Below are 20,524 nucleotides of genomic sequence, written 5' to 3'. Positions count from 1 at the left end.
CATTGCTACCAGTTTGGTTCGCCCAATCAATATGTAGATTAAAGTCGTCCATGATTACTGCTGTACCTTTATTGCATACATCCCTTATTTCTTGTTTGATGCTGTCCCCAACCTCACTACTACTATTTGGTGGCCTGTACACAACTCCCACTAGTGTTTTTTGCCCTTTGGTATTCCGTAGCTCCACCCATACCGATTCCACATCATCCAAGCTAATGTCCTTCCTTACAATTGCATTAATTTCCTCTTTAACCAGTAACGCCACCCCACCTCCTTTTCCTTTCTGTCTATCTTCCTAAATGCTGAATACCCCTGAATGTTGAGTTCCCAGCCTTGGCCACCCTGGAGCCATGTCTCCGTGATACCAATCACATCATACCCGTTAACTGCTATCTGTGCAGTTAATTCGTCCACCTTATTCCGAATACTCCTTACATTGAGGCACAGAGCCTTCAGGCTTGTCTTTTTAACACACTTTGACCCTTTAGAATTCTGCTGTAAAGTGGCCCTTTTTGTTTTTTGCCTTGGGTTTCTCTGCCCTCCACTTTTACTATTCTCCTTTCTATCTTTTGCTTCTGTCTCAATTTTATTCCCCTCTGTCTCCCTGCATAGGTTCCCATCCCCCTGCCATATTAGTTTAACTCCTCCCAAACAGCACTAGCAAACACTGACCCTAGGACATTGATTCCGGTCCTGTCCAGGTGCAGACCGTCCGGTTTGTACTGGTCCCACCTCCTGCAGAACCGGTTCCAATGTCCCAGGAATTTGAATCCCTCCCTTCTGCACCACTGCTCAAGCCATTCATCTGAGCTATCCTGCAATTCCTACTCTGACTAGCACTGGTAGCAATCCTGAGATTACTACTTTTGAGGTCCTACTTTTAAATTAAACTCCTAGCTCCCTAAATTCGTCTCGTAGGACCTCATCCCGTTTTTTTATCTATATCATTGGTACCTATATGCACCAAGACAACTGGCTGTTCACCCTCCCTTTTCAGATGCTGCGAGACTTTTTTTATTGAGGGCATCGGGCACGCTGGGGTTTTCAGGAAACTGATTGAGACCAAAGACTTGACCCTGGAAACGGCGGCTTTGATGGCCCAGACATTTATCTCAGGGGAGGAAGAGACCAGAATGATGTTTGACAAAAATCTTGGTTTAAAGGCAGAAAATGGACAGGGAGTCAACATTGTTAACGCGGCACACACAGTTCTCCAGGCAGACAGGGGCAATCGGACATGCCCGAGCATGTAGTTGAACCCAAAATTCAACAGAGACAAGGGCTAGCTGAATGGCGATTCATGCCATCGCAAGGGACAATGCGGCCAGTAATGGGGCCATCAACAACTGTCAATGGTGCGTTTAAGGACAGTTACAGAGACAGTCAGAGACGATCGACTGGTAATGGACCTTTTGTTTCCAACAACGGCTCATGTTGGAGGTGTGGAAGCAAAAACACAGCCAGAGCTTGCAGGAATCAGCAATATACCTGCAGAAATTGCAACGTCAGCGGTCACTTGGCGCATATGTGCAGGAAGCCTGCAGCCAGGTTGATGTACAAGGAGGACAGGCCCGATGTAAGCCCTACGAGGCCAAATGGACACTGGGGGAAATAGCTGGAAGTTGAAGTTCAGCGAGTTCATGTGGAGCACATTTACAGTTCATACACCAGGACCCCACTGATAATGATGAAAGTGCTCCTCAATGGTATCCCGGTATTAATGGAGCTAGACACGGGGGCCAGCCAGTCCTTGAGTATCAAACAGTTCGACAAGTTGTGGGCATCCAAGGCCAGGAGGCCAAAATTATTGCTGATTGACGCACAGCTACGGACATATACAAAGGAGATCATTCCGATGCTAGGCAGCGCCATGGTAGTCGTGACCCACAAAGATTCGGAGAACGTTGCCACTCTAGATTGTCCGGGGCAACAGTCCCGCACTGCTAGGGAGGAGTTGGCTTGCTGTCATGAACTGGAAATGGGGCGATGTCAATGCAATTTCTTCTGTGGAGCGAATATCATGCTCACAGGTCCTGGACAAATTTGACTCATTATTTCAACCAGGCATTGGCACTTTCATGGGGACCAAGGTAGTGATTCACATAAACCTGGATGCCAGGCCAGTACGCCACAAGGCCAGAGCGGTGCCGTACGTGATGTAGTAAAAGATAGGTGAATTGGACCGCCTGCTGAGGGAAGGCATCATCTCGCCAGTCGAACTCAGTGACTGGGCGAGCCTAATTGTGCTGGTGCTCAAGGCGGATGGGTCGGTCAGGATATGTGGTGATTACAAGGCCACAATCAATCGAGTGTCACTTCAAGACCAGTACCCGCTACTGAGAGCGGAGGACCTCTTTGCGACGCTATCCGGTGGCAAACCTTTTAAAAAACTGGATCTGACCTCAGTTTATATGACCCAGGAGCTAGCGAGTGAAGCGAAGAAGCTGACCACCATCACGACACACAAGGGGTTGTTTGAGTACTACAGATGTCCGTTCGGGATTCGCTCGGCCGAATCTTTCAACGAAACATGGAAAGTCTCCTCAAGTCGATTCCAAGGACGGTGGTTTTTCAAGACGACATCCTCATCACGGGTTGCGATACTGAAGAACACCTCCACAACCTGGAGGAGGTGCTACACAGACTGGACTGGGTAGGTCTGCGACTGAAAAAGGCGAAGTGCTTCTTCCTAGCTCCAGAGGTAGAATTCCTGGGGATGAGGGTAGCAGCAGATGGGATCAGACCAAAACGGAAGCGATCCAGAGAGCACCCACCAGACCCCGTAACACGACGGAGCTGCGCTCACTCCTGGGGCTCCTGAACTATTTTGGTAACTTTCTTCCCAAACTGAACATGTTGTTAGAGCCGCTACATGTGCTCCTACGCAAAGGTTGTGAATGGGTCTGGGGGGACAGCCAGGAAAGGGCTTTTGATGGAGCATAACAAATTGCGTGCTCTAACAATCTGTTAACGCTATATGACCCATGTAAGAAACTTGTTTTAACGTGCGATGCGTCATCCTATGGGGTCGGATATGTGTTGCAGCATGTTAATGCCAAGGGTCAGTTACAGCCGGTAGCTTATGCCTCCAGAAGTCTGTCCCAGGCAGAAAGGGGCTACGGGATGGTAGAAAAGGAAGCGCTTGCATGTGCATATGCAGTAAAACAAATGCACCAGTACCTGTTTGGCAGAAAATTTGAGCTGGAGACAGATCACAAACCCCTAACGTCCCTTTTGGCTGATAACAAGGCCATAAATGCAAATGAGTCGGCCCGCATACAGAGGTGGGCACTCACATTAGCCGCCTATGACTATACAATTCAGCACAGACCGGGCACTGAAAACTGCGCCGATGCACTCAGCAGGCTCCCACTAGCCACCATGCTGCTGAGATGGTCATGGCTGTTGAAGTTTTCGAAAGTGAAGGCTCACCCATGACAGCCCGTGACAAATAGAGACCCGCTACTGTCTTTCTTCAAGATATGTGTTCTGAATGGGGACTGGGCAGCCACGTACGGGGCATGCCCTGAGGAATTTAAACCATTTCACAGGCGCAAGGATGAACTCTCGATTCAGGCCGATTGCCTACTATGGGGAAACCGAGTAGTCATGCCCCAGATGGACAGAGAGGCGTTCATCCGAGAACTCCACAATGAGCACCCGGGCATTGTCATGATCAAGGCAATTGCCAGGTCACATGTTTGGTGGCCAGGGATAGATGGAGATCTGGAACTTTATGTTCGCAGGTGCAACACGTGTGCCCAGCTGGGCAATGCGCCCAGAGAAGCCCCTCTTAGCCCCTGGTCCTGGCCCACTAAACCATGGTCACGCATCCATGTGGATTACGCAGGTCCTTTCATGGGAAAAATGTTCTTGGTTGTAGTAGACGCCTACTCCAAATGGAGTGTGACATTCTCAATTCAAGCACATCCTCTGCCACGGTAGAACCTCTATGGGCAATGTTCGCCGCCCATGGTCTACCGGACGTCTTGGTCAGTGACAATGGCCCGTGCTTTACAAGCATTGAATTCCAGGACTTCATGGCAGGCAATTGAATCAACCATGTTAGAACGTCACTGTTCAAGCCGGCCTCAAACGGCCAGGCGGAACGAGCAGTGCAGATAATCAAACAGTGGATGCTCAGAATCCAAGGGGGTTCCCTACAAAGCCGCTTATCAAGCCTCCTGTTGGCCAATAGATCCCGACCACACTCGCTCACAGGGGTTCTACCCGCAGAGCTGCTAATGAAAAGGACGCTCAAAACCAGGTTATCCCTTACACACCCAACCATGAAAGAAATTGTTGAGAGCAGGCACCGGTCACAATGTGACTACCATGACGGGAATGCGAGGGCGCAATGTATTGATGTCAATGACCATGTCTTTGTCCTCAACTACGCTGCAGTGCCCAAATGGCTTGCAGGCACTGTGGTTGCCAAAGAGGGGAATAGGATTCTGGTAGTTCAACTTACCAATGGACAAATCTGCCGCAAACACGTGGATCAAACGAAAAGGAGGTTCAGCAACCCCACAGAAGAAGCAGAGGAAGAACACGATGTAGAGATCACTCCACCACAGGTGACCGAACACCAGAACCAAGTGGAGGGGAGCCCAGTCACTGTGGGCAGTCCTGAGGCACTGCAAACAGCAGACACTCAGGCCAGCGCCCAACGACCGGAGCCCCAACTCAGGCGCTCTACAAGGGAGCATAAACCACCAGAGAGACTTAACCTGTGATCCCAATAAGACTTTGGGGAGGAGGTGATGTCATGTATTCAACTGTCATTGTAATCCATGTATAAACTGACCTAAGTTGTACACCGTGAGAACACTGACCACTAGGTGGTGAACTTGTGGGAGACACTCCTAACCTGGACTTTCAGGTATAAAAGGGGAAGCTCCATCCATCTTCTCTACTTCAGTGCTGGAATAAAGGTTGCTGGTCACAGAGTGACCTTCTCTCTAGTATGGGCCTCGTGTGCATTTGTACTGTATCAGGACATATCAGGGCCCTGGTGAAACCACATCTGGAATATTGTGTACAGTTTTGGTCTCTTTACCTTACAAAGGAGTGCAACGAAGCTTCACCAGACTGATTCCTGGGATGGGGGGATTGACCTATGAGGAGAAATTGAGTAGACTAGGCCTATAATTCTCTAGCGTTTAGTAGAATGAGGGGTGATCTCATTGAAACATGCAAAATTCTTACAAGGCTTGACAGGATAGATGCAGGGAGGATGTTTCCCCTGGTTGGGGAGTCTAGAAGCAGGGATCACAGTCTCAGAATAAGGGGTTGGCCATTTAGGACTGAAATGAGGAGAAACTTCTTCACTCAGAGGGTATTGAATCTTTGGAATTCTCTACCGCAGAAAACTGTGGATGCTCAGACGTTGAATATATTCAAGATAGAGATCAATAGGTTTCTGAATATTAAGAGAATCAAGGGATATGGGGGTAGTATAAGGTGAAGTTGAGGAAGATCAGCCATGATCTTATTGAATGGTGGAGCAGGCTCTAGGGGCCAAATGGCCTACTCCTGCTCCTAATTCTTATGCTCTTATTATGTTCTTAGCCCAGTGAGGCCATTTGCAATAATTGCAGTGCCCTTACTACCAACTCAGCATAGAATGTGACTGAAATTTCCTGTTGTGTATGGGTCAGTACCACACTGGACAATGCATTTAGCCTGGCCAACCTAGCCAGAAGGGGAGCTCGTTTGCGTTTGAGTAATTAAACTAATAATTTCTTCACTGAGATCAGGATCATTTTTACTGCTTCAAAGTACTGTAGGTTCAAAATGTCTTCTTAACTAGTTGGATGAAGGTCCTCATTCAACACCTGAGTGGCAAAGAACCAGGTTTCCACACTACCACTAACTAGTGGCCTGTAGCTCCCGATGTGTACATTCTGGCACGATCTGCTTGACTATATGATAATGCCTTCGCTGAAAAATTTGGTGGGAATCTTGTGTTTATAAACTAGTTGAATTGCTGATGTGTAAAACAGATACACTTTAAAACCTCTAAATAAAGAAGGGTCTTCATTTCTCCCCCAAGACTATGTTAAAGTACAGGCTGAATTAAATATTTATAAAGTGAAACGTACAAACTAACCAAAGCTGTGAAAAGATCTGTCACAATACAATTGCTCTTGTGAAAAGTGGACTTGGCAACAACAGTTTACATTTCTATGAAATGCCTCACATCCACGTCTTGGACCTCTTTACAAAGCAGAACAAAAAGAGGACACCTTGCAGGAAGGAGAAAGGCAAAAGAGAGAAACACAGGCGAACAAAAGAATCTCATGAGGATTTGGAAGACAGGAAAGGGGTGACAATGTCAAGATAATGACCGAGTTCCAGAGGGCAGGGACAGTGACAAAGAGCAGCTACCAATGGTGGAATGGAAAATGGACAAAATGAGCAGGAGGCCAAATTTAAAGAAGGTGGTGATTGTATGATAGGAGGTCATCTCTTGAGATAGGATTGCGTGAGGTCACGGATCTTAAAATTAATTTGCTGGGGCATGGAGAGATAGTGGAGTTTGGCTAGGATGGGATGATAGCGATATGAACCTTTGTAGAGGTGAGGACACCGATCATGGCATTCTAGATGAGTTGTACTTTGTGGAGCTGGGTGAAAATGCAGTAACAGGTGAGGCAGTGGATTGGTGCACCAGTGTGCTGTCCTGCACCTGCCACAGCATACTGATTTCCCAATCTCAGCCTGGCTGGCGAGCTGCTTAGTGGAGGCTCAGCATCCTCCCAGAAGGAAAGAGGGACAATTCTAAAATAAATTGTCAGGCAAGTCACTTCAGGCTCTATCTTTACACCTCCTTTATTACTGGTAAAGGCCTGACTGTAAGCTCCAACTTCTAATGATGATAGGCTTCTTAAAGGCGAGAGAAAACAAAAACAGCGAAGCTGAAATGCTTGCTAACAGACACACACAAACACAGACACAATGGATTTGATCATTGTGCAAAGGTAACATCTACATTACAAATCAATCACTTCTAATTAATGAACATTTATATAACCTTAGCATAAGAAACATAGCATGTTTAGCTACAAATGCTCTGTTTAGTCAAACAACAATAGATCACTTTGGACTAGCTGAAGTATAAAAGCCTCCTGAAATGTAGGGCCCAAGTTTCCACAGGATAAAAAACGGGCGCCCCCCCGAGCAGTGCGCCCGTTTTTCGCGCCTAAAAAAAAAACGCGCTATTTTCGAGCGCTTTGCAGCTCCTTGTCTGTTTGGCGTGGCGCCCAGGGGGGCGGAGCCTACACTCGCGACGATTTTGTAAGTGGGAGGGGGCGGGTACTATTTAAATTAGTTTTTTTCCTGCCGGCAACGCTGCGCGTGCGCGTTGGAGCGTTCGCGCATGCTCAGTGTGAAAAAAGCATTGGCACTCGGCCATTTTTGTAGTTCTTTGTAGCTGTTTAATTTTTGAACATTTTTTTAATAAAAGCACATTGCCATCAGCACATCAGCACTTGCAGCCTTCTCACTGTCTCCTTCCCCTCCCCACCCTCCACGGCAACAAACCGCTGTTTCCTTCCCCTCCCTCCCCTCCGCGGCAACAAACCGCTGTCTCCTTCCTCTCCCTCCCCTCCGCGGGAAAGAACGGGCGCCTCCTCTCCCCTCCCCCCCCGCGGGCAGAACGGGCACCCCCCCCCCCCCGCGGGAAAGAACGGGCGCCTCCTCTCCCCTGCCGCCCCCCCCCCCGCGGGAAGAACGGGCGCCCCCCCCCCCCGCGGGAAAGAACGGGCGCCTCCTCTCCCCTCCCCCCCCCTGCGAGAAGAACGGGCGCCTCAGGCTGACTGCAGAATTCTCTGTGCCTGAAGCACTTTCACACAGGTAGGAAGATGGTTTATTTAATCTTTTCTTTGCTTATAAATGTTTATTCAGGTTGGATTTATTTGTATAATATTTGTAGAAGTATAAATAAGGATTGATTGTAGAATTTAATGAGTTCCCTTCCCCCCCCCCCTCGTTCTGGACGCCTAATTTGTAACCTGCGCCTGATTTTTTTAATGTGTAGAACAGGTTTTTTCAGTTCTACAAAAATCTTCACTTGCTCCATTCTAAGTTAGTTTGGAGTACGTTTTCACTGTGGAAACTTTCAAATCAGGCGTCAGTGGCCGGACACGCCCCCTTTTGAAGAAAAAATTCTGTTCCAAAGTAGAACTGTTCTACCTGACTAGAACTGCAGAAAAAAAAATGTGGAGAATTGCGATTTCTAAGATAGTCCGTTCTCCACCAGTTGCTCCTAAAAATCAAGCGCAAATCATGTGGAAACTTGGGCCCGTAGTGTTACAAATAAGATGCAAATAAATATAACTCAAAAATATTACTTTTTCTATAACCTGGTTAAACTGAGCCCATGTTTCTCTTTACTTTCTACGTAAAACTTACTAAATTTATATATACCGCTCTTGGTTTCAGAAATATTACATAGGGTTTCACAACACAGAACAATTACCACAGGCAAAGCAAGTCATATTCTTAGTACAAAAGCAAAATACTGCGGATCCTGGATTTCTGAAATAAAAACAGAAAATGCTGGAAATATTCAGCAGGTCTGGCAAGAATGAAACAGAGTTAATCTTTCAGGTTGATGACCTTTCATCAGAACTGGAAAAGGTTGGAGATGTAACAGGTTTTAAGCAGATACAGAGGCAGGGAAAGGGGGAGGAGAGGAAAGAACAAAAGGGAAGGTCTGTGATAGCGTGCAGGCAGGAGAGATTATGTGACAAAAGGGATGATGGTGCAAGGCAAAAGGAGATGGTAATGGGACAAGTAAAGAAACAAAAGATAAGTCTAGAAGAGATGTAAATGGGTATAGCAGAATCATCAACTGCTGTCATCTGAAAAAATGGGGGCAAAGTTATGATCTGAAATTGTTGAACTCAATGTTGAGCCCAGAAGGCTGTAAAGTGCCTAATCGAAAGATGAGGTGTTATTCCTCAAGTTTACGTTGAGGTTCGTTGGAACAGCGTGAGAGACCGAGGATGGAGAGATCAGAGTCGGAGTGGAGCAGAGAATTAAAGTGACAGAAAACCGGAAGCTCAGGGTCACACTTGCGGACTGAATGGAAGTGTTTCACAAACCAGTCACCCAATCAAAGTTTGGTCTCCCCAATGTAGAGGACCGCATTGTGGGCAGTGAATACAGTATACTAAATTGAAAGTACAACAAGTAAATTGCTGTTTCACCTAGGAGGAGTATTTGGGGCCCTGGATGGTGGGAAGGGAGGAGGTAAAAGGGCAGATGTTGCTTCTCCTGCGCCTGCACAGAAGGTGCCATGAGAAGGGGAGGGGTGATTGAGGAGTGGACCAGGGTGTCGTGAAGGGAACGGTCCCCATCGGAATGCTGAAAGGGGAGAGGAAGATGTGTTTGGTGGTGGTATCATGCTGGAGGTGGTGTAAATGGCAGAGGATGATCCATTGAATGTGGAGACTGGTGGGGTGAAAGGTGAGGACAAGGGGAACCCTATTGTCGTTCTGGGAAGGAGGGGAAGGGGTGAGAGCAGAAATGTGGGAATTGGAACAGAAGCTGTTGAGGGCCCTGCCAACCACAGTGGAGGGGAATCCTCAGTTAAGGAAAAAGGAAGACATATTGGAAGCACTAGTATGGAAGGTGGTATCGTCAGAACAGATGCGAAAGAGATGGAAAAACTGGGAGAATGGAAGAGAGTCCTTACAGGAAGCAGGGTGGGAGTATAGTGCAGTAGGAAGAGGTGTAGTCAAGTTAACTGTAGGAGTCAGTGGGCTTATAGTGGATATTGGTCGATAGCCTATCCCCACAAATGGAGACAAAGAAGTTGAGGGAAGAGTCGAAGATGTACCATGTGAAAGTGAGAGAAGGGTGGAAATTGGAAGAAAAGTGGATGACATTTTCTAGTTTGGGTCGAGAGCAGGAAATGGCACCGAGTCATCAATGTACCAGAAAAATATTAGCACATCACTGCACTTTTTGTATTTTGTTCAGTTTTTATTTTGTAAAAAGTGATGGTGAATTTTGGACAGCGAGAGATCATGTCAACAAAGAATCTGGTTCTTTATCTGCACTGTGTCTCGGAATAATATCTATGAGACACTTGATTTATTTTTTTAAATAGTTGATAGTTGAAAGAAAAAAAAGTTAGAAAATGTATCTAAGAGATTCAGCACATAGAAATGCACATGGCATTTGCTGTCTAGACATTCTTCTAAAAGTTTCTGCACCAAGGGTTAAGCATTCTAAATACTCTGCAAAAGATAAACGGCACATGCTAGTTGATGAGTTCCTGGGAAATGTGCCACTGACTGAAGAGGAGATATTTTGGTAGAGAGACATGGCTGAATCATTATGTAAATGAAAGGATTTTATTGATAAACATCCAATTGGGAATGCTTTGACGACCGAGTTAATGGGTTCTTAGCACATAGAAACATAGAAAATAGGTGCACGAGTAGGCCATTCGGCCCTTCGAGCCTGCACCGCCATTCAATGAGTTCATGGCTGAACATGCAACTTCAGTACCCCATTCCTGCTTTCTCGCCATACCCCTTGATCCCCCTAGTAGTAAGGACTTCATCTAACTCCTTTTTGAATATATTTAGTGAATTGGCCTCAACAACTTTCTGGGGTAGAGAATTCCACAGGTTCACCACTCTCTGGGTGAAGAAGTTTCTCCTCATCTCGGTCCTAAATGGCTGACCCCTTATCCTTAGACTGTGACCCCTGGTTCTGGACTTCCCCAACATTGGGAACATTCTTTCTGCATCTAACCTGTCTAAACCCATTAGAATTTTAAACGTTTCTATGAGGTCCCCTCTCATTCTTCTGAACTCCAGTGAATACATGCCCAGTTGATCCAGTCTTTCTTGATAGGTCAGTCCCGCCATCCCAGGAATCAGTCTGGTGAACCTTTGCTGCACTCCCTCAATAGCAAGAATGTCCTTCCTCAGGTTAGGAGACCAAAACTGTACACAATACTCCAGGTGTAGCCTCACCAAAGCCCTGTACAACTGTAGCAACACCTCCCTGCCCCTGTACTCAAATCCCCTCTCTATGAAGGCCAACATGCCATTTGCTTTCTTAACCGCCTGCTGTACCTGCATGCCAACCTTCAATGACTGATGTACCATGACACTCAGGTCTCGTTGCACCTCCCCTTTTCCTAATCTGTCACCATTCAGATAATAGTCTGTCTCTCTGTTTTTACCACCAAAGTGGATAACCTCACATTTATCCACATTATACTTCATCTGCCATGCATTTGCCCACTCACCTAACCTATCCAAGTCGCTCTGCAGCCTCATAGCATCCTCCTCGCAGCTCACACTGCCACCCAACTTAGTGTCATCCGCAAATTTGGAGATACTACATTTAATCCCCTCGTCTAAATCATTAATGTACAGTGTAAACAGCTGGGGCCCCAGCACAGAACCTTGGCGGTACCCCACTAGTCACTGCCTGCCATTCTGAAAAGTCCCCATTTACTCCTACTCTTTGCTTCCTGTCTGCCAACCAGTTCTCAATCCATGTCAGCACACTACCCGCAATCCCATGTGCTTTAACTTTGCACATTAATCTCTTGTGTGGGACCCTGTCGAAAGCCTTCTGAAAGTCCAAATATACCACATCAACTGGTTCTCCCTTGTCCACTCTACTGGAAACATCCTCAAAAAATTCCAGAAGATTTGTCAAGCATGATTTCCCTTTCACAAATCCATGCTGACTTGGACCTATCATGTCACCTCTTTCCAAATGCGCTGCTATGACATCCTTAATAATTGATTCCATCATTTTACCCACTACCGATGTCAGGCTGACTGGTCTATAATTCCCTGTTTTCTCTCTCCCTCCTTTTTTAAAAAGTGGGGTTACATTGGCTACCCTCCACTCCATAGGAACTGATCCAGAATCAATGGAATGTTGGAAAATGACTGTCAATGCATCCGCTATTTCCAAGGCCACCTCCTTAAGTACTCTGGGATGCAGTCCATCAGGCCCTGGGGATTTATCGGCCTTCAATCCCATCAATTTCCCCAACATAATTTCCCGACTAATAAGGATTTCCCTCAGTTCCTCCTCCTTACTAGACCCTCTGACCCCTTTTATATCCGGAAGGTTGTTTGTGTCCTTCTTAGTGAATACCGAACCAAAGTACCGAACCTACATACTTCTGATTTAAAAGAACTCTCCTGCATAACTTGGACCCAAATCCAATTTTTAAATCCCAGAATGTTAGCAGGCACTTTATCTGGATCACGGAGTACCTTCCTGCAGCTGGGATACCCCAAAACAGCCAGTCCTGCTGATTTTGTGGTGGTCAGCCGTTTAAAGTGTGGAATCTGTGCGAAAACATTTTCTAACCAATTGGAAAACCAGGACTTTCACGTTGGCTGTCCCACCAAAGGTACCGTTAACTTCCCCGTTGTTACAATTTGTCTTAAGCTACTGTATATTTTGTGAAGGAAACTTAACAGCAATATCATGAATTAACATTTCCTATATACAGCCAACTCCTTTGACTTTATGACACTGATGTATACTTTAGCTAGACAAATGTTCTTGCAAAAACTGAGTAATGTACGAAATAAAATTTATAATTACAGATTTGATTCAGTCTTATTAAAATGTAGTATATACATACAGAATCAAGAAAAAAATCATTAGCAGTAAAAAGGTGTAAAGCAAATAGTGTCTTCACATTTATTTTACGTTTTTTTCTGTATGACAAGTTTAAAGTTAAGCAGAAGTTCTGCATTAAAATTAAACTTGGCTATTCAAAATGTCACTAATCCAACATAATTACTCCTTCAAGCTAGTACTTTCCCTGTTAAAATCTGCACAGTACCAGAAGATAGTCTTAAACCAGGCTTTGAAAGTAATGCCAGATCTTATTACTGCAAAGAAAAAACTTTGAGTTCCGGAGGGGGCAAAGAATTCACATTGAAAAGCTAAACTTCATGCATATCAAATTAAATCATGATAATGGATGGCCAAGGTTGGCATCCAATATTTCACGTTTATAGAAATGGTTACTAAAATAGTAATATTTGTATTAACCTGCAAAGAAAAGATTACTATTTCCTTATCTGTCTAAAGTTTCTCACAATTACAATAAATTGCAGAATAGCAATTTAGGTTGAGACAAAATCAAGAAATCAACAAAAACAAAATTGAAATTTACCAATTTTTTTACTTTCAAGAGATAAGCAAATAAAAATATTAATTGAGTTATTCTTTACTTTGATGAAAATGTTTTTCCACTGCATTAATTATTGCATTAACTAAATTTCAATGTTTGGAAAAAAAGTCTTTAAAATTTATGGCAGACACAGGGTTTTTATTGAGGTTTCTATAAATCATTCTAAATTCTGAAATCAGTACAAGGAGTTCGCTAAAGGAACTACCCTCTCCTCCCATATGTAAAACAATTGAAAAGTAGAGTTTGACTTTGTGTAAGTATGCTTCTATTATTCAGTAATGTACTGATCAGTAAGAAATAATCTAGAGTGCTCTTTGTATGGACGGGTAAACTTTGAATAATCAATATTTTTATCATTGTCTGGCAGCGTACAAAGCCTCAGCAGTTGTTGAAGTTAAACTTAACATACAAAATAACAGTCTGTCAAACAGATGCATTACTGTGGTCAAGATGAGCAGATTTGAAAATGGGACAAGACTTAGCAGGAATACAAAATATACAATGCATGATCCTGAAAGTAAGACTCAAATTTTTTTTAAAAAATTGATTTGATGTAATTTTAGTACTGGACAAAATGAGAACTTGTAACATCTCGTAACAATGTTATTCCAACATTAGAAAGTGTTTCCATTATTAATTACAGCAGAGTTGCGTACACAAACTTTCTACAATTTTGTTATTAAAGTTTATTAATTTTACATTGGATCCTTAATTGATGAATGACTAAAAAAGCAACTAAAATGGGAAGCTCTAGTTGCATTTAGAATTATGAGAATAGTACTTTATATTTCAATTTTTGTCTATTTGTCAGCGAGTTCCAATAAATCGCGTTTCCACAAAGGCACACAAATAATAGATACAAAGCGAGAAAACTTTATTTGTATTGAAAGAAAAATGAAGTAGAACACTATTGCAGTGTGAACTGTGCATGTGTGCGATAGGACAGGTTACAATAACTGTGGTAACATCTGCTTCAAGAAATCTTCATAAAGAAACAAATCTGAGGCAGCATACCTTTGTGGGAAAAATGCTGGCAATGGCAATGAATAATGTCTGAGAAAGCAGCAGTAATTGGAATGACTCTAAATGGTTTTCAGGGTTTGACTTTTACATTGTTCTAGATATTCTAGCTTGTGGGGAAAAATGTAATCTTGAACTCCTGTGTGGGTGATTTAAGGGGCAGGACAGATCTACAGCAGTTAACTGCAGAACTATGCATTCAGTTAAAGCAGCCAACCTTTTGCATGTAGTTTCAATGGAAATACTGTAATTAAAATATTCCTGAATTAATCATACTATCATAACATTTCAAAACCAAAAAAGCCTTTACATTAAATGTTCAAATAGTCACCGATGAGGCTTCCTTTGCCTTACGGCTAAACATGTTTTTAGTGAAGATTCTTCTTTAAACAGATGATTGGTGCTGGATTTTAGAACAGTAAAACTTATTTTATGCGCTATATAAAATACACGTGAATATTATCAGAATATTTGGAAACTCATATTGTATGCAAAATACCTCAAGGCTAAAAGGAAAATGCCATTAATTAATCTTTAAAAGTAAAATGATTCTGAAAACAATTATATTTTAAGATACATTTCAATGATTTATTATTCGTGAAATATAATTTATCCATTGTACTATTTCAGATTTTCCATTTTCCAATGAGAAAAAAAAGCACTAATTAACTCAAAGCTGAGTTTGAAAACGAGAACATTTGCATGAATTAAATTTAAAAAAGGACAATTAACCTCTTATCAGGTTGTGCTTTTCCTAAAGTTAAATTTGAGATCAATTAAAATGCAACCTGTTGTGCAATATAGTCAGAAAATAGCTGTTTAAATATATAAAAATGCAGGAAATTAAAGGCAATGGATTCGAAAAATAAAAGCTCTTTAGTTCATCTGCACCTCTTGTGTTGTTGCTCCACTTATGTATAGAGGTAACAAGGTAACAAAACCATTGGGTTATTTAAAATACAATTCAATGCCATGACAGGTACCAGACGGATGAGCTCTGGTGAGATTTTTCATCCCTGACTTTTCTTGTATTCTTATTTATGCAACATATTAAAGTTTACCAATTACAAAATAGATCAGCCCAATAATTGCATCACAGACAATTTATCAAAAGTCCTAATTAGAAAATCTCATTCAGAGTGCTTGAGCAGTTTATAAGAGTCCTCTAAATTCTGAGGTTACTGATTTGAAATCGAGCCATGTCGTCAGTTTTTTAAAAAATGGAGTGGGGAGGGATAATTTTATTGTGTTTGTTTCTTTTCTGCTGCTGATTGGTCCCATCCAACCCCACTCAAACATAGTGGACAAAGGTGGCTAAGATGCTCCATGCAATTGAGCAGTGATGAATATCTGCACTGAGGATCATTTATGAGGATCAGTGCAGCTGATTACCAGAAAATATCAGTCAGTGTATATAATGAATGCAATGCTAAATATAACTTTTAAAGCAACATTACTTACATAAGGAGATATGCAAACCATATTCAACTTTCACATCTTTCAAGTAGAATGCAAGAGTAGCACATAAACATTTCCATGGGATTTTAGAGGATGTAAAATTTCAAATATATAGAGATATGCATGAACGACCAAAGAAAATCAGACTTACTAAACAGATTACAAAGATAACTTTATAATAACAAATTTGTTACTTACCTCGCCTACATCATAAACCCATATGTGCCCTTCTGAATCTCCTACTGCCACCTCTCTGCCAGTTGGTGCCCATCTGACCCGATTTAATGCAGAAGTTCCCTCAACAGCTGCACTAGCTGTTGGTACCTAAAATTAGGCAATATTAAAAAGTTAATTTGTATAACAGCCCAAGTAAACAAATAAGTTGAGAAGGCTGTTGAAAAAGCAAACGAGATCCTTGGTTTTATTAATAGAGGAAGAGAGTACAAAAGCAAGCAAGTTATGCTAATGCTTTATAAAACACTTTAGTCTGGAGTATTGCAGCCAAATCTGGACACAACTCTTTAGGAAGGATGTCAAGGCATCGAGAGGGTGCAGAAGAAATTAACTTAAATGGTACCAGGAATGAGGGACTTCAGTTATGTGGAGAGACTGGAGAAGCATGGGTTGATCTCCTTAGAGCAGAGAAGGTGAAGAGGAGATTTGATAGAGATGATTGGCAAAATTATCAATTGGTTTGATAGAGTAAATAAGAAGAAACAGTTTCCAGTGCCAGAAGGGTCGGTAACCAGGGGACACAGGTTTAAGGTAATTGCCTAAGGCGCCATGAGAATTTTTTTTTTTTTTTTTTTTACACAGCTAGGTATTGATCTGGAACGCACTGTCTTAAAGGGTGGTGGAGGCAGATCCAATAGTAATATTCAAAAGAGAATTGGATAAATACTTGAAGGGAAAGACAGGGCTATGAGCAATGATCAAGGAAGCGTGACTAATTGGACAGCTCTAACAAAGAACTGGTACAGGCACGATGGGCTGAATGGTCTTTTTTCCTGTGCTGTATCATTCTATGATTCCCAGCTGAGAGGGGTGCAGGTCATCAGCTCCAGGATCAGCTTCTAGAAGTTGTCCAGAGCAGGTCAGAATGACGTGTCTGCAATGTTTCCCCCCACCCCAGGTGTACCAGACTTCCACTGAGCGCCACCTCAAATGAAGAAGCCATGTCCAAGATCAATAACTCAATGTGGGGAACTGTAGCCATGAATCAGAGTTTAATAACTGTTGTGCAGTGCATTGGAGTTTCTTTCCTCCCCCAAATTATCTCCCCGTCTCTCCTGAAGATGGCGATTCATGTCGGAGGAAGGTTCCATGTGTACCAGCAGCCCTCTTATACCTCGCCTAAGTAGTTGTTCTTCAGCTGCGAGCCTGGATTCTGTATTAGCAATGTATTCAACCGCAAGGGATATGTTGTGACAATTCAGTCATCATCTGAACTCCACAGGAGGTGCATTTTTCAGCAGGGATTACTAAATAGTGATCATAGTATGAATCCCGGCTGATTTCCCCTTGCCTAACCTGAGACAATTTTTGCGAACTGCACTTCCTCTATCACTGTTCTTGTTGAAATCAGTAAAGACTAAATATCACAACTGGGATCCCTCTGGAGGCAAGTTGGAATTTCGATTAACTGTGCTCCTTATTTATTGTACACCATGAGATTACTTTTTAAAATTGACTTAATAACTATCAGCCGACAGGACAACAATTGGATGCATAGGATCAGAAGTAGGTTAAATATTACTACAAAAACATAGGTTTGAATAGCAGGACACTGGCCACCAACACTTGAGCCATGAAGAGGTGAGTTGTAAGTTTGATCTCCCACACAAAACAGATGCAGATGGGAAAGGGAAAACTGCAGAGAAAGTATACTGGCCATCATCCCACTATTGTATAGCCCTTGGTAGCTGGCTCAAGAGCAACTAAGACAAAGGCCTGGGAGAGTCTCTCTACTCACCATCTCAGCACAGGTGCATGTTCTGGCAAAATGAGAAGAGGGGAGGGTAACATACCCAATAAAATAACAAAATCCTATGTTTTGGAAAATCCAAAGCATCAATATATATTTGACTCAGATAGGCCACAGTCAGCTAGAAGAATCATAAATGGGATAGAAATTATACTTTTATACACATCAATGTGCTACTTTCCTAACTTTCACAGAGAACTCGTGTCGTTTTTTGCTCCTGGCTATACTTCAAAAGGCAGTAATGGTCTCCATGTGGTAGCGATGTGACACTATATGATCCTTTCATCATTAAAAGCAGTTCATAGGAATTGAGGAAGAATTGTTTACACTCATAAAGTGAGTTCTTTGGTGGCTGAACAGTCCAATGCGAGAGCCACAGACCCTGTCACAGGTGGGACAGACATTCATCGGGAGAAGGGGGGGCGGGGGTGGGACTGATTCGCTAAACGCTCCTTCCGCTGCCTGCGCCTGACCTCTTCACGCTCGTGGCGTTGAGATTCGAAGAGCTCAATGCCCTCCCGGATGCACTTTCTTTACCTAGGGCGGTCTTCGACCAAGGACTCCCAGGTGTCAGTGGTGATGTCGCATTTTACCAGGGAGGCTTTGAGGGTGTCCTTGTAACGTTTCCGCTGCCCACCTTTGGCTCATTTGCTGTGAAGAAGCTCCGCATAGAGCAATTACTTAGGGAGTCTCGTGTCCTGGCATGCGAACTATGAGGCCTGCCCAGCGAAGCTGATCGAGAGTGGTTAGTGCTTCAATGCTGGGGATGTTAGCCTGAGCGAGGACACTGATGTTGGCATGCCTGTCCTCCCAAGGGATTTGCAGGATCTTGCGGAGACAACATTGGTGATATATCTCCAGTGTCTTCTGTACATCGTCCATGCCGCTGATCCATACAGGAGGGTGGGTATTACTACAGCCCTGTAGACCATGAGCTTGGTGGTAGATTTGAGGGCCTGGTCTTCGAACACTCTTTTCCTCAGGCGGCCAAAGGCTGCACTGGAGGCGATGTTGAATCTCTGCATCAATGTCTGCCTTTGTTAATAAAAGGCTCCCGAGGTATGGGAAGTGGTCCACATTGTCGAAGGCCGCGCCGTGAATCTTGATGACTGGGGAGCAGTGCTGTGTGGCGAGGACAGGCTGGTGGAGGACCTTTGTCTTACTGATGTAAAGCGTAAGGCCCATGCTTTCATATGCCTTGCTGAATACATCGACTATATCCTGGAGTTCAGCCTCAGAATGTGCGCAGACAAAGGCGTCGTCCGCCTACTGCAGCTCAACAACAGAGGTTGGGATGATCTTGGACCTGGCCTGGAGGCAGTGTAGGTTAAACAGCTTCCCACTGGTTCTGTAGTTTAGTTCCACTCTAGCGGGGAGCTTGTTGACTATGAGGTCGAGCATGGCAGCGAGGAAGATTGAGAAGAGAGTTGGTGCGATGACGCAGCCCTGTTTGACCCCGGTCTGGACGTGGATTGGGTCTGTAATGGAACCGTTGGTAAGGATCACGGCCTGCATGTCGTTATGGAGTAGGCGAGGGTTGTTAACAAACTTTTGGGGGCATCCAAAACGGAGGAGGACGCTCCATAAGCCCTCACGGTTGACAGTGTCAAAGGCCTTTGTAAGATCAAAAAAGGCCATGTATAAGGACTGGCGCTGCTCCCTGCATTTTTCCTGCAGCTGTCATGCTGCAAAGATCATGTCCGTTGTGCCCCGTAAGGGACGAAATCCGCACAGTGATTCCGGGAGGAGCTCCTCGGCCACAGGGAAAAGACGGTTGAGGAGAACTCTAGCGACAACCTTCCCAGTGGCTGATAGCAGGGAGATTCCCTGTAGTTGCCGCAGTCAGACTTGTCCTCCTTTTTAAAAGATGGTCAAGATCACTGCATCTCTGAGATCTCCTGGCATGCTCTCCTCCCTCCAGATGAGAGAGATGAGGTAATGTATCAGCGCCAACAGCGCCTCTCTGCCATACTTTAGCGCCTCAGCAGGGATTCCATCCGCACCCGTAGCTTTGTTATTCTTGAGCTGTTTTACGGCTTTGCCTACCTCATGCAGCATTGGGGTTTCACTGAGGTGGTGGTGGGTCGCATGCTGCGGGATGGAATTGAGAACACTTGAGTCAAAGGCAGAGTCTCCATTGAGGAGATCTTCAAAGTGCTCCTTCCAACAGGCCCCGACAGCCTCGGTGTCCTTGATGAGTGTTTCCCCGTTCTTGGCCAGGAGAGGGTGGGGCGTTGGGAGTTTGGACTGTAGCTGGCCTTGACTGCAATGAAGATTCCTCGTATATCGTGGCTGTCGGCCAGTTGTTGTATCACCTGTGCTTTCTCCATCCACCATCTGTTCTTTAGGTCCCGGGTTTTTTGTTGGACCTCAGCCTTGAACAGTCTATAACGTTGCTTTCCAGCTCCCGAGTTGGGTTGTTGCTTGAGGCTCAGAAATGCTCATAACTTATGAACTATTAGTTCTTGGATCTCCTGATCATTTTCATCAAACCAGTCCTGGTGTTTTCTGGTTGAGTAACCAAGTGTCTCTTCACAGGCACTGGTTATGGAGACCTAGAGGGCAGACCAAGCACTGTGGCCATTAAGCATCTCAGGGTCATCAAGGCATGCCAGATTAGCTGTGAGGCGCTGGCTGTATAGGGCTGCGTGCAATAATGGTACAGCAGTTATCATAGGTGACTTTAATCTACCTATTGATTGGGCTAACCAAACTGGTAGCAATACTGTGGAGGAGGATTTCCTGGAGTGTATTAGGGATGGTTTTCTGGACCAATATGTCGAGGAACCAACTAGAGAGCATGCCATCCTAGACTGGGTCTTGTGGAACGAGAAAGGATTAATTAGCAATCTGGTCATGTG

General features: G+C 44.1%; 1 protein-coding gene across 6 annotated transcripts in view; it reads right to left on the bottom strand.

Annotated features, from left to right (window-relative positions):
• The window catches only part of LOC139264489 (cytoplasmic dynein 1 intermediate chain 1), a 532,713-nt gene that overhangs the window by 8,297 nt on the left and 503,892 nt on the right, over positions 1-20,524 (bottom strand). For all 6 annotated transcript variants that reach the window (XM_070881048.1, XM_070881047.1, XM_070881049.1 and 3 more), the window contains one exon: positions 15,878-16,003. In XM_070881048.1, the coding sequence (XP_070737149.1) occupies positions 15,878-16,003 (126 nt within the window). The remainder of the gene's footprint in view (positions 1-15,877; positions 16,004-20,524) is intronic.

The sequence above is a fragment of the Pristiophorus japonicus genome, chromosome 5 (genome assembly GCF_044704955.1).
Source record: "Pristiophorus japonicus isolate sPriJap1 chromosome 5, sPriJap1.hap1, whole genome shotgun sequence".
NCBI classification, from domain to species: Eukaryota; Metazoa; Chordata; class Chondrichthyes; family Pristiophoridae; genus Pristiophorus; species Pristiophorus japonicus.
Note: the sequence above shows the minus strand (reverse complement) of the source record. Positions and strands in the feature narration are given on the sequence as shown.